The 15,432-nt window shown below is 42.4% G+C and overlaps 1 protein-coding gene across 3 annotated transcripts in view; it reads left to right on the top strand.

Moving 5' to 3' along the window:
• Positions 1-3,203: 3,203 nt before the first annotated feature.
• NPSR1 (neuropeptide S receptor 1) overlaps positions 3,204-15,432 on the top strand; it is a 137,096-nt gene continuing 124,867 nt past the window's right edge. For all 3 annotated transcript variants that reach the window (XM_057550285.1, XM_057550284.1, XM_007183685.2), the window contains exon 1: positions 3,204-3,347. In XM_057550285.1, coding sequence (XP_057406268.1) covers positions 3,204-3,347 — 144 coding nt within the window. The remainder of the gene's footprint in view (positions 3,348-15,432) is intronic.

Here is a 15,432-nt window from a genome sequence, read left to right as displayed (position 1 = left end):
CTCATGTTCCTCCACCCAACATCACTCAGTTCATCCTTCTGATGACACCATGAGTTTTGGCATGCTTCTCTGGGAGAGTGCTTCTCAAACTCTAGCAGGCTTCAGAATCACCTGGAGGGTTTTTTAAAACACAAATGCCTTAGCCCCACCCCTAGAGATTTTGATTCAGTGGGTATTGGGTGGGGCCTCAGAATCTGCATTTCTAGCAAGCTCCCAGGTAATGAGGTAGATGATCCCAGTCCTTAGGTCACACCGTGAGCATCACTGGTCCTTGAAAGAAAATCCCAACTAAATTCACAGTCACCTGACACCCTGCTCTGTTCTTTAGCTCTGACTACAATATCCAGAGAAGCTTCTGAAGACAGATGCAGACTTGGAATCTGCTAACCCCACATTTTTGCTTTGTACCCCCTGCAAATGAACTTCTAGAATCAGGTTTCCAGGTGTCGGCTACTGAATATGGTGAATGTGATAGTCCATTATTTGGACTCTTTGTGTGGTAAATTTATATTAGGACTGAGGAGTGCTCCCAATTATTGACCCAATAAAAGGTATTGGGTTGGCCAAAAAGTTCGTTCAGTTTTTCCGTGTGTTACGGAAAAACCTAAACGAACTTTTTGGTCAACCCAATACTTGCCCTAAATAGCAAAAGATGAGGGGTTTTTAAATGTATAAAAGTCATATCATCATGTATAAAATATGCTGCTCTGCAGAATGGTGTCAGTAAATGTCTCAAATTATACATTTATTTTTCTTTCTTTTTAAAAATAGTCTGGTATTCACGTCAAGATGATCTGCCAATCATATCACCCTCCAAACTAGATCACTTTGGAGCCACAAATGTCAGAAAAAAAATCATTATTTATACTCACACATAAATTATAACTTTTCTAGATATAAAATTCTAGGTACTTTCATCTGATATTATTGTTAACAATCAGATACCTGTGCGATGTTTGTTTCTTTGTAAGAGTTCTGCTTTTTCTCTTTAGAAATTTTTAGAATTTTCTTGTCTTCAGTATTCTTAAATTTACTATTATTTGTTTAGACTTTTATGCTCCTGTTTCACACTTGCTGTAGCCTTTCAATTTAAGGTCTTACACCATTCTTTAGCCCTGAGAAATTTTACATTTGCTATAGATTATTCATTCTCATTGATGTATAGTATTTCATTATATGATTACATAGAAATTTATTTATCCAGTCTACTGTTGATGGGTATGTGGGTAGTTTCTGGTTCCGAGCTTCGCAATTGATCTTGTCACCATAAATATTTAGGTTACTTCTGGTTTGTTTCCAAGCAATATTGCAAAGGCATGTTTGTGCATGTTTCCTGTACACATACATAAACATTTCTCTTGGGTCGCCACAGGTCAAAAACTGATCCAACTGGACCATGAGTGGAAAGAAAACAGCACAACCCGAGGTTCTCTCTCCACCTATTCCCTGTTCACGGCATCTACCGTTTTCTCTCTCTTCATCCTGACCACACTATGACTTAACTGACTTCTGTCCTTTCCCAGAAGTTTCTCACAGATTTCATTTTATAAATTTTTATTGAGGTAAAACAGACCTACAAAAAAAGTGCATGCATTTTATGTGTGTAATGCAGTGAATTTCCCTAAATTAAATACATGTAAGGAACCCAGATCAAGAGATGGAAATTATAGACCGTGTAATTTCAGCTTTACCGGATACTGACCAATTGCTCTTCAAGGTGACCATATCAGCTAACTCTCACACCAGAAGTAAAAATGTAAACCCATTTCTTCTCATCTTTGTCGACACTTGGGGTAGTCAGACTCTAGTTTTCACTATGCCAATGAATAAAAATTCTGTCTTGTTTTAAGTTGTTTTTCTTTAATTTAATGGTTAAGCACTTTTTTCGTGTTTGCCAGTCAGAATACTCTTTGCTCATTTTGCTATTGGGTTGTCGTCCTGTTTTGACCCTTTCCTGAGTCCACAGCTCATCCTGTTTCCTGAACAGCTCCCTCCTATTTGCTACCCCTTCAGTATAGACTTAACATCTTATCTCTATCACACTGCACTCTTCCTAGGCGGGATGGATTATGCTACAACTTTCCCAGGAAATATCATGGGGGCTATATTCTTTTATGACCATCACTACCTCTTATACTAGGTGTCGTTAACCAGTGGCTGCGCATATTTGGCTCACAGAGCATTTTCAGTGTAAGTTATCAGGTATCATGCTTGGTTGTAGTACAAGCAGCTTAGTCCTTTTGCTTTACACCTGGCCTGCTCCCCTCACTCATGTTAACTTCATGCCTCAATAGGCCCTTGAGATTTGATGCAAATCAGTGTATGTTACAGTAAAAGCATCTCTGTCTAGGAATTTCTGAAGAAATGAGTTATCATCTCATTTCCACCACCAGCCGTGGGATCTTGAGCAAGTCATTTCACGGTGAGAAGCAGTCTCTTTTAGTGTAAAATGAGAACATAAAGATATGTTCCCTGCTTACCTCGCAGAGTTGTTTTGAAGATCAGATAAAAGAACATCAAGGTGATAAGAGTATCTACCAGGCAGCAATCCCAGTCGCATCATGAGGGGTTGTGGCTGACTGACAAACACAGACCCCAGGCTTTTCTGAGCACTGCCCTCTGAAAACCTAGAGGAGAACCACAGGTGTGAAATACAAATGTGCCCTTTGCCCACATTTACTGAAATAACGTGCAGGCTACTAAGTAAATGGCTGGGTGAGGATTTTAAGTCAGAAGGCACCCTCAGCTGGAACAAATGCATCATTATGATTTGATTTCAGAAATGCAAACATGACCTGAATGAATCGAGTGTCTGTTGAGTCCAAATTCCTATATTGTTGAAGCTGGAGCAGATGTGTGGCGGTCTGTCCCGGAAGTGAGGAAAAGTACAACTGAGCAGGGAAGCCTGTCCGGGGAACCACGTGTGTCGCTGTGAGGGGCTCCTGCCTGCCCTGGGGACCAGGCCCCCTGTGCTGGGCCGGAATGTGGGGTGTTGAGCAGCACGTGGCTTCAGGAAGCAGGCAGGGCTCTCTAGTGAGGTGGGCTCCACAGGGCTCTGTGTCTCTGCTCAGCTGAGCTCCAGCAGAAGCTTAGGGAGGCAGGGGAGGTGTAGAGCTGCAGCTGCTGCCCCGCTCTCACGAGAGGGCAGGACTCTGTCCCCGGCTGCAGGCGCAGGGACAGCTGGGCTCAGCCCCACCTGAGCCATGCCGGCCAACCTCACGGAGGGCAGCCCCAAGTCCAACGGGACTGGGCAGACACTGGATTCTCCCGCCCTCTGCACGGAAACGGTGACTTTCACTGCAGTGGTGGAAGGAGAGGAGTGGGGCTCCTTCTACTACTCCTTTAAGGTGAGTTTCCTGCCTTCCACTCTGAACACTGATTTTAAGTCGTAAGACAAAGTAGAATGTTAGACTGAGTTAAAAGAGCGTAGCCAATATTGTGAATGAGTGTAGTTTATTTTCTTTACTGAAAAGAGTTAAAAAAAAAAAACCTGATGATCTAAAGCAATGAGTTTTTCATACTGTGCAGGGACCTATATTGTAATTTCTTAAGAGTACCGGTGGGGTTTGTTGTTTGTTTGTTTTTCTGCTGCTGCTGAAAATGTGTGACTCATGAGTAACATTCATGAGTGGATGACTTTTTAATTTTCCCCTTTTCCTTAGGTGAAAGCACTTTTAATTGATCCTGTAGTAGTGCTTGAAACGTCTGTTTCTTGTTAAGGGTTACTGTTGTGAGGTTTTTGCTAGGAACATCAGAGGGGTGGAAAGCCCACATTGCCCAGGACAGTACCTGATGCAGTGATAGACAGCGCTGAGGAAGGAAGGAAGGATCACACTTTCTTTGTTGAGCCTTTGCATTGAACATCAGTGAGAAATAGGGTCTTTGACTGTAGTTGGTGGTGTCGCTGTTTGCAACAAGTTGCCCTCCTAAAACAGATGAGGAAATCAGAGTTTGGTGAGTTTCACCTTCAAAGTATCCAAGGGCCACACTGAGGAAAATGTCCTCATTAAGCTAATACTGTTTCCTCTTCTGAACAAGACTGTGGTCAGGAACAAACCGGGCATCTGAAAAACAGTGTCCTGCTTCTTGCATGGGAATGCTGGGACGTCAGGTTACTTCACAGGCTGCCTGATGGTGCTTTCAGGTGTTACACTAATTCCCAGGGCTCAAACTGGTCTTTTATACCAAAAAGGAAAATACTTCAGGAAAAATTCTATCAGTTTTTTTTTTTTTTTTTTAATCCTCTGGGTGTTCTTGAAATGATTTGATTTTTACCGACAAAGCAGAATTGCTGTAATATCCACCTTGGAGCTTTGCTTCTTTGCCAACACTCAGAATAAAACTTTCAGCGGGGAGCTGTCCCGGGAGCCAGCCTCACTGGTGCTGGAGAGACCAAGGGACAATATAGCAAAGCAGAGCCGAACGAGTCACTTCAGCTGACTGCACGGGACCCATCCCTAGGCACCACCTCCTAACGCATGCTTGCTCACACACAGCCCAGCTGCCCGGCTCCACGACAGAAAATAGAAGCTGAAATTGGAGTTTGGGGCCATTTACTGTTGACTGAATAATCCCCTCTATGAAATCAGCCTGCAGGTCGGTCCAGAGATTCTATCTTAGAGAAGCAGGCTTTTTGCACCCAGGAAACACACCACTCCTCTCAGCGATGCTGCCTCTGCAGCCTCTTTGATATTGATAGAACATGACAGCAAACAGAACGGAGAGAGACGGGCCACTGCAAGAGGGATAATAATCGGCAATAAGGCAGTTGTTCTGAGATTCAGGCAGTAATCGTTCTCAGCTGAAATCTCATTTGCCGTTTTTTGAATACAGCTCCTAAGGGGATGTTCTGAGTATCTGGACAAACAAATCCCTTCTCACTCTCTTCTAGTGTTTGTACTGTCCTAGCAACATCATCTCTAGGCACTAAGGAAAATCACATTGTTTCCATCTCATTTCTATTAATAAGTTTGCTCTCAAGCAATTGGACCATTAGACAAGGAGAGGAGCAGAAAGAGAGAAATTATGTCTGGCCAGGAGCTTAGAATGTTGTTTCATTTTTTGAGAGATATAATCATTCATTAAAACAGTGATTTTTAGTTACACAGAAGTCAGTAGTGGTGTTGGTGGGAACTAGCTTAAGTGTCTTAGTGTAACTTTTTCCGTGGTCCCCTTTGAGCACAAGCAGGTTTGATGCACTGTTGATACAGAAACAGCTCGGATGCAAACTCTTGTTCCTCTTGTTCTGATGAAAACTGTGACCCTTTTATCCCACAACCTTCTCAAGAAGAAAGTCAGAAATGTGCTTCTTTACTGTCTCCCAAACATGTCCTTTTCATCTCTGTTGCCTTTTCCAAAAGCAGTAAAAATGTCATCAAAATTGAAATGGTAACAGCCTTACCAGAGCTAATAGCAAGAGCAATAGTCACACCTTTCACTGGCTGTGGGCTTTCTTGGTGACAGGAATTTTTCTAAATGACTTTTGCGGAGTATCTCATTTAATTCTCAACCCATGTTGTATCTTCCCATCTGGAATTGCCTTCCATCTTCACCTGTTGTTTATCTAAATTCTACCCACTCTTTAAGGCTCCTCTTGGGTTGCTTCCTCCCTGAAGCCCCCCCGACCCACCCCTCCTCTGAGTTCCAGTAGTGTCCTGGAGTGTATCTCTCTCCTTGACACTTAATCCAACACTCCTTAGCTGCTATAGCAATAAGCATCAGGTAAATGTGTAACAGCTATTAAGCTCCTTGAGTGAAAGGAATGCCTGATGTTTGTTTCATGTTTTCTCCGGAAACCAGCACCATGCTAGGCTTACTCAATAAACATTTACTGAATAAATGAAGTGTGGTGTTCTGTTTCTGTCTACTGTCTACATGTTGTCAGACTGGGCAACAGGAAGTTTGCTTTCTTAGTGACAGAGGCGGGGGTCTTGTTAACTGCTACTCCACACATCAGCCCCTGCCCTGCTGGGTCTCTATCAGCTGTGCTCACCGAGGCCCTTCTCTGCAGGCACATTCGGCTCATCCTTATTCCATTTCTAAACCAATGTGATGAAGCTAAGTTATAGTTGCCAGTGGGTGGGTACGGAAGTAGCTGTGCCATCATACCTCGTACCTGGTTAAGCCCTGGAGAACCCATACCCACCCCGTTGCCGCCTTACCTAGCCTCGGCTGCCTTACCGAGTCTTCATGCCTGGACTTCTAATCTAGTTACCTGCGTAGCCCTCTACTTCTCCTCTGAACCCAAAGCTCTCTTGGCAGGAGGCAAGACATCCCTGTCTAGATCTTACTAGCCTTTTCTTCACAAGCTCAGAGCCTTTTCTTTCTTCCCCATCTCCATCTCCAAATTCTTACACCTGCTCCCCACTGCTCTAACCTACTCTGTCAACCTAAGTGTGTCCTTGGATATCAGCGGGGAAGGCAGAGGTGAGTTCACCTCCCCCTTCCTCTATCGTGGGCTTCACATGACTAACGCTCTGTGGTCCTGGGTTCAAGGTTCTCAGCTCAGACCCCAGTTTCCTTCACAGTTTCCAGTTTCTCATACGTTCAAGGTTTCATCCAGTTCACCTCCTCCATTCCTAGCCCCCCAGCATTAAGCAATTATATGGGCTTCAAGAATCTACCAGACGCTTTCAAGGAGGATGAGACCTGGCTCATCAGAAAGTGAATGGAGGACCTGAATATAAGCCTGTCCAAGTGGAAGACAAAGATGAAACTCTCTTCTTAATAGCCTTTAATTTTGACTGTGAATTCGTTAGCAATGTTTCCTGAATCCCTGATTCTTAATGATGAGAAAATTAATTCAAAGTAACTGGGAGGGAAACCTGCCTGAATTAGTAAATTGCCAAAATTATAAAATAATGCAAATGAACTCAGTTTTATTACTCTCAAGTGAGGGGAGAAATATGAACCAAGACTGTGAAAATATTACCTGAAGAAGATCTTTTATTGAATCTCCTTCAGTGGGTCATTACAAATGATATGCAATTAGTCTAACTATTGTTTATATGTAAATGGTTGCTTCTAAGTGCTTGAGGGTGATTGGACAGTTTGTTGCCTTTGTTTTGCACCCTTTGCCTGCAGTCTTACTGTTAATTTTGTTAACACACCCTTCCTCATTAATATAACAAAAGCCAATTCCAGTTCAACCCATGTCCCAATTATCTCACACTAGGCTTTAGGAAAAGCTTAATTTAAGAAGCTTAAGTATACTGTGCTTGTTTTTATTATATTTAGGCTGACAAGTCATTTCTAAGATCTCTCTCTACCTACTGTGTACCAGCATTTTCACCTTCAGTGACTGTCACTTCAGCTCCTCTCTGCCCACTTGCCTGCTTCCCTGAACCCTCCTCTTGTCCCATCACAGCTCTGCAGGACTTGCCAGTCTCACTTCCTGCTTGGACCCCAGGACAATGTCAGGGATGCCCTTCCTGGAATCCAGGAGCCCTCAGTCCTGGACCTCCCAATGTATCTCCTGCAAGTTATAACAAGGGTCTTGCATTTACATTTTTTCGTCCTCCTCTAATCAGTTTCATTCAGTATGTTCATTTTGAGTTTCGAGAGTTGAATAATGTGGCTGTTCATAGGGAAATTACTACTAATTTTGCCCAGTTAGATAATTATTAAAGGGCTGCTATCACTGCCTTTTTCTGCACACCGCTTTCCAATCCCTTGCCCTGGGCCAGCTCTACCATGTTCACCTTCACTCCATGTCCTTGAGAAAGGCACACGTGTCATCTGTTGGCTCCACAAGGCTATTGTGCAGTTCCCAAGCTATGTACTCTAGTGTGTGAAAAAGGGAAACTTCCTTAACTAACTTTCTCTTTGGATCACTAATATATCTGATGGCAGGAAACAATCTTAGTTCATTTGGAGTAAACTCAGAATTGCAGAGTTTTCCAGCCTGTGAAGGGTTTTCCCACTTTCTGACTCAGGAAAGGCATCTAAGCTCTAGGAATGATGCTTCTACAGAGTGTGTGTTCACATGTGTGTGGTCAGAGTGAGGGAGGGAGGCTGACCTTGGGAGGAATCTGGGCGAGTTGGCGTCAGCTAAGATGAAGAGGACTGTCTGGCCTTCATAAGTGGTCATGTTAGTTCCAGACCCTTGTCTGGATCTCCATCTGGCCCAGGTCAGACTGCACTGCTTTCTGCTGCAGCGTACCTTTGTCTCGTTTCCATCAGGTACACGGGTGCCCACATCTCCCTCTTTCCCTCTCTCAACTGCGGCTGAATTTCTGGATCCTTCCTGGGAATAAAAAGTTTGACTGCTTCCCTCCCAAATTTGGGCTGGTCCTCTCTCTCTTCACGTGGCCATCGTATCTATTCAACTCCCACGCCATAAAATCTGGGTAAATCCCCAGGGGCTGCCATCCCCTGGTTCCTATACAGTAAGTGGAGCTCAGCACCTTTTAATCCTGTGCTCCCAGCCTTGGTCTCCTGCTCTCTCTTTGTGGTAGCCTTAGAAGGGGCAAATACAATAGCCTCTCACATTCTGTACCACTATTGTACCGTCTGACACGCCTGTCTCCCGCTGCCTGCTTTCTCTCTGGTGGGGAAACTGACTTGACTGTTTTCTGACAAATTTATTATTCCAGACTCTCTGCTCTGAATGCTCAAATGACACAACCTCTTGCAAAGGAAAAAGACACTTCTCTTCAAGCTATTTATGATATCCTCCATGAGGTATTTTTGAAAGCCCCGAGCTGACTTGTTTCTCTTTGTCTGCGTTGCTGGAGTAAAGACTACCCTGAGGGCAGATGGGGTAGAGTTCTCTGGCTGTCTGGACTCTGGGAGGTTTTCTCAAGGAAGTAGAAAGGAGCATATCCATGAATGCTTCAAAAAAAAAAATGTCACCCTATCATCCTTGAAATAATTTCCTGTTGATATAGTGGGTAAGAATGTTTTGAGCTATGTACTCAAGTGGACAAGAAATGTAACTTTATCTTCTGTAACTGAACTTAGCTTCTCTCTGGACCTCTCAGTCCAGTTGATGGCAGAAGAAGTAGCCTAGTCATCCCCAGGTAAACTCAGGCTCTCGAATCTTCCCCATCACTGTAGTGAGGCACAGGCTGTAAAGTCGGACTGCTGGGGTCAGGTCCCAGTGCCGCCACCATCGAGCTGTGAACTTGGGGCAGTTTGCTTCTACCTGTGCCTTGGTTTACTTACTTGACAAATGATGCTGAGAATTAGGTGTCCTTCAGAGGGCTGTTTTGACAAGTTAAGTGATTAAATGCTTGTGAGGCCGTTAAGAACAGTGATGGCCTAGAGTACAGTGTCTGATAAATGTTAGCTGTTATAGCCCCAAGGATTAGTTGTTTCACTCCTTTCTAAAGCTACTGACTGTGAGATGAGGAGCCCCCATTATCTACATGGAAGAAGCTTCTGAAGATTCTGAGAGACCCCTGCAGTTGAGGAGCTTCAGGACAGCTTTTTAATGTGCTTTAGGCCCTCAAACAGTGGTGTTGAATTGAGCTGTTTCTTTTCTTTCAACTAGACCATGAAAAATGTAGAATAGGATATTTAGAGAAGATTCCACTTCTTACTTTATTGTCCTTATACAATATCTAATTTTTATCTATGCAAGCTTAATGGCCCACTACAAGAAGGGCTTTTTACAGAGATGGGAAATTATATCCCATCCAGAAGAGATGAGCTTCTACCCTGGCAGAAAGATTTTCTGGGCCACAGGATGGCAAAACCACCCAAGGTCATGATGAAGTCATTAAGGACTAATTTTTTTTTCACTTAGACAGTATTGACAGCTGCCTGAAAATGACGGGTCTCTTACCCTTTGCAGCATCATACAGTTAACAACTTGACATCACATGATTTCACTTGACTCCCTATCCCCTCTAGGAGGGTTTAAAATAGCATTCCTTTTTGTAACCAGATGTGAACATGAAGTCTGATAGGAGTTAGAGGTGTGTACTTTCTAAAAAATAAAATGAAAGGAAGCAAGAAAGAAACAAAGAAAAAGAAAAGGAAAAATAAACATGGTCTACTGCCGATTTTAGTCGGGATAGGTTAGTCTCTGCAACAGTGAAAAACTAAACCCTGAATCTCAGTGGTTTAACACATCAAAAGTTTATTTTTCTCTCATGTCCCAGTTACAAGCAAATCAACTTGTAGCTCTGCCTTCTAGAACAAGCAGTTTCCAAGGGAGATGGCAAAGCATCTCTTATCTGCTTTGGCCTGAAATGACACATGACTGACTCTGATTCCGTTGGCAAGAATTAATTAGCTGATGGGCATAGGAAATGTAGCTTAACTGAATGCCCCCAGTGCGGGGAACATAGTACACTGCTGTAAAGCTTGGTTTGACCTTCACCTTCTGCACGATAAAACCCAAACTCTTCAGCCTTGGCCTTCTGGCTCTGCACAGTCTGACTGGAACACCCCCTCCCATCTCCTCTCCTCTCCTCCTGTACCATGCTGCACTGAATACCATATTCCAGGGAAATATTACCTTTGTCAGGAATGCCTTTCTCACAGCTTTTTCTTCTGGTATCACATCTAAGCTCAATTGCCCCCTCATCTGTGAAGAATTCAGATTGTTTAGTAGATCAGCATCATCACTATTCTTATGCTTCCAAAGCACTTCAAATCTCTGTGCAACAAGATTCATCTCTTGACATGCATGTCCGCCTACACACACACACAGACATATGTGTGCACATAAACATAGACCAACACACACATACACAGATACACACACACACACACAAGATGTCAGTCATTTTAAGGCAGCTCTAGATCCCACTACCCTTAGTGTAGTGCCTGACACATGGTAGACAAATGGTCAAAAAATATTTTGTTGAATGAAAGAGCATATCAAGAAACAATCTGTATAACAAGTTTATTCCTAAGGTCTCAGTAAATTTGTGTGAACACATTAGAGTGGATGGAGTCTTAATCCTTATTCTACAAGCCACTGGGTTTGAACTTAAAGGTACCATGATTTTAGGGAATTCCTGACACCACAGCATGCCCTATTGGCGGGAGGATGTGTAGACAGGTCATTAGACCTGAAGCAAACAACATCCAAGATCTGTCTGTTCCCCTTCCCTTGTCGTCAGCTCTGGTTCCACATCTGAGACCTGGAAGCCATCCACTTCTGAGCCCTAAAACATCGGGCAGGTTTTGGATAAGGGAGTTAACATTCACATCCCTGCTCTCCATTTATGTGTTCTGATGCCTGATTATAGAAACTCAGCCACAGAGATCTTCTGCAAAGTGCAGAGGGTAGAGAGCATCACTTGTGGACAACAGGATCTGCTCCAGTGGGGTGAATGTGTCAGCCTTGTCTACTAGAATCTCAATCAGGTAGTCACACATGGTTCCTGTCTGCTGCCTCTGGACACTTCAAGCAGAAAATGTGTCTCTGCTGTGAACAATGAGACTACAGCTGCTTTTGCTGGGTAGGACCCTATACTAGGGACTAGGGAGCCAAAGAGGATTTATCACTGTCCTAAGGGGCTGGGAAACTAATGCTTTCATTCAACAAATATTACTAAGGTGATTTCAGCCTTTTAAATTCTTAACACTGGGCTTCCCTGGTGGCGCAGTGGTTGAGAATCTGCCTGCTAATGCAGGAAACACGGGTTCGAGCCCTGGTCTGGGAAGATCCCACATGCCGCGGAGCAACTAGGCCCGTGAGCCACAACTACTGAGCCTGCGCGTCTGGAGCCTGTGCTCCGCAACAAGAGAGGCCACAATAGTGAGAGGCCCGCGCACCGCGATGAAGAGTGGCCCCCACTTGCCACAACTGGAGAAAGCCATAGCACAAAAACGAAGACCCAACATAGCAATCAATCAGTCAATAAAGAAATCTTAAAAAAAAAAAAAAAAAAAAAAAAAAAAAAAGTTGCAAAAAAATTCTTAACACTTATAGATAAACATAAATATTTCTCTCTCAATTTAAATTTCAAAATAAATTAAATATCATATCTAAAAATAAGTCAAAGTATAAACATGCAGAATACAATCTTTTAAACTGTATTCCTTTCTTCCCCATATGTCATGTACCCCTTTACCTTACCCAGTTGAGAATCACAGATGGGCTTGACTATTACTTTAGGCACTGGGGTTTCAAAGATGAACAAAACAAGTACATCATTCTCAGACAATTCTGTCTAATGCGGGAAAAAGATAGTCAATAATTATGATACAAGGGAAGAGAATGCAGTCACTTAGATAAGGGGAGAAAAGACAGGGGTGAGGGGGAAGTGACAGAACAAGACATAAGCAAGTTAAAAAGGAGGATTTCCACAGAACTAGAACAAAAAATTTCATAATTTGTATGGAAACACAAAAGACCCCGAATAGCCAGAGCAATCTTGAGAAAGAAAAACGGAGTTCGAGGAATCAGACTCCCTGACTTCAGACTACTACAAAGCTACAGTAATCAAGACAGTATGGTACTGGCACAAAAACAGAAATATAGATCAATGGAATAGGATAGAAAGCCCAGAGATAAAGCCACACACATATGGTCACCTTATTTTTGATAAAGGAGGCAAGAATATACAATGGAGAAAAGACAGCCTCTTCAATAAGTGGTGCTGGGAAAACTGGACAGCTACATGTAAAAGAATGAAATTAGAACACTCCCTAACACCATACACAAAAGTAAACTCAAAATGGATTAAAGACCTAAGTGTAAGGGCAGACACTATCAAACTCTTAGAGGAAAACATAGGCAGAACACTCTATGACATACATCACAGCAAGATTCTTTTTGACCCAGCTCCCAGAGAAATGGAAATAAGTACACAAATAAACAAATGGGACCTAATGAAACTTAAAAGCTTTTGCACAGCAAAGGAAACCATAAACAAGACCAAAAGACAACCCTCAGAATGGGAGAAAATATTTGCAAATGAAGCAACTGACAAAGGATTAATCTCCAAGATTTACAAGCAGCTCATGCAGCTCAATAACAAAAAAACGAACAACCCAATCCAAAAATGGGCAGAAGATCTAAATAGACATTTCTCCAAAGAAGATATACAGATGGCCTACAGACACATGAAAGAATGCTCAACATCATTAATCATTAGAGAAATGCAAATCAAAACTACAATGAGATATCATCTCACACCGGTCAGAATGGCCATCATCAAAAAATCTAGAAACAATAAATGCTGGAGAGGGTGTGGAGGAAAGGGAACACTCTTGCACTGTTGGTGGGAATGTAAATTGATACAGCCACTATGGAGAACAGTATGGAGGTTCCTTAAAAAACTACAAATAGAACTACCATACGACCCAGCAATCCCACTACTGGGCATATACCCTGAGAAAACCATAGGTCAAAAAGAGTCATGTACCAAAATGTTCATTGCAGCTCTATTTACAATAGCCAGGACATGGAAGCAACCTAAATGTCCATCAACAGATGAATGGATGAAGAAGATGTGGCACATATATACAATGGAATATTACTCAGCCATAAAAAGAAATGAAATGGAGGTATTTGTAATGAGGTGGATGGAGTTAGAGTCTGTCATACAGAGTGAAGTAAGTCAGAAAGAGAAAAACAAATACAGTATGCTAACACATATATACGGAATCTAAGGGAAAAAAAAAAAAAAAAAGGCCATGAAGAACCTAGTGGCAAGACGGGAATAAAGACACAGACCTACTAGAGAATGGACTTGAGGATATGGGGAGGGGGTGGGGTGAGATGTGACAGGGTAAGAGAGTGTCATGGACATATATACACTACCAAATGTAAAATAGATAACTAGTGGGAAGCAGCCGCACAGCACAGGGAGATCAGCTCGGTGCTTTGTGACCACCTAGAGGGGTGGGATGGGGAGGGTGGGAGGGAGGGAGATGCAAGAGGGAAGAGAAATGGGAACATATTGTATATGTATAACTGATTCACTTTGTTATAAAGCAGAAGCTAACACACTATTGTAAGGCAATTATACTTCAATAAAGATGTTAAAAAAAAAAAAAGAATAAATTTGATCACCTTTCCAATGTATTTAGTCCCTTTTGAGAATTTTTTTTTTCTAGGTTGGGATAAAAATGCAAAATGTATTCAAGAATAAAGAAACTATTAACCCAAAAGAAAACTTAAACTAATTGATTGAAAGCTAACTCTGCCAAACACTTAGTCTTTTCCATTGATTAGCTTATTTACTCTTTCATTAACTCAGGTTAAACTAGGTTATGCTATGGTAACTAATAACCAGGTATTATCAGAGAGTTAAAACCATAATGTTTAGTTTCTATTTATGCCACATGTTTATTACAGGTTAGCAAGGGACCTCTGCTTATTGTAGTCACTTAGGGACCCAGACTGATGGAAGCTCCATCTCAGCCATGGAAGGAAAACCAAAATGGAGCAGGTATGGCTAAGAGAGCTCTCTAAATTGGAGCCAGGAGGTCATGGAGAAAGTGTGACTTATGCCTGTGTCATCTTTGATGGACTCTGACCTTTTGACCACTTACTGTCCTAACAAAGGCATCAGAACTTCTGCCAGAAACTCAAGATACTTATGAAACCCTTACCCTAAAATAACTCATGACAGCCAGTCTACTTATCAGACCCCTATCCGTATTCTAAAACAACTTGTAATTCTTCAAGGGCAAACATTTCCTGACTTGCATCAGAGTCAGTCACAATTGTTGCTAGGCAACTTTAACAACCTTGTGGCTTTTTGTCTTTAAAAGTCCCTGACTCTTTCTCTTCCCTGGAAGACTCTTTTGGTTTTATCCCAATCTGTGTCTCCCAAATTGCAATTCTTAAGACCCCCAAATAAAGTTCTTTTGTTCTTTGCACCCTCGATACTGATTATTGTTGAACACAACACAGGCTTGCATAATACCAGAGTCAGAAGACAGACAGATGGACAGAGAGACAGAAAGAACAGGGAACCCTGCACTGGCTCTTGCAGCTTCTGCCCAGAAAAGGCACATATCACTTCTGCTCTGGAGTAAGTTCATGGTCAGATCTGATGTAGAGTAGATGGAGTAGAGAAATACAATCCTCCCTCTGGGAAAGGCAGGGCGTATTGGTGACTTTGGAGAGGAAGAAATTTTCCTCTACCATTCTGGGTTCTTCTGGCTGTTCTAAGAATTAGATTAACATGAGACAGATTAACAGTAGAAAATCAAAACAAAGGTTTAATAACATGTATCCGTGGGAGAGACTCAGGAAAACTGAGTAACTCACCAAAGTGGTCGAAACTCTCACCTTAGATACCATCTTCAGCTCAAGATGAAAGAGAATGTTGGGGGTAGTGGTTTGGGACCTCAAAGGGAGGGAAGGCAATTCACAAGGAGATGGAAAAGCAAATGTTTGATAAAGGTTTGCTGGGCCACACAGAGACAATGGGAAACAGAGTGAACTCTGATCTCTAGGCAGCTATGGGGGAGGTAAAAAGAAAGACTTCCTGATCTTTTTTTTTCTTTCTTTTTTTT

The sequence above is a fragment of the Balaenoptera acutorostrata genome, chromosome 7 (genome assembly GCF_949987535.1).
Source record: "Balaenoptera acutorostrata chromosome 7, mBalAcu1.1, whole genome shotgun sequence".
NCBI classification, from domain to species: Eukaryota; Metazoa; Chordata; class Mammalia; order Artiodactyla; family Balaenopteridae; genus Balaenoptera; species Balaenoptera acutorostrata.
This window is presented reverse-complemented; position numbering and strand designations above follow the sequence as displayed.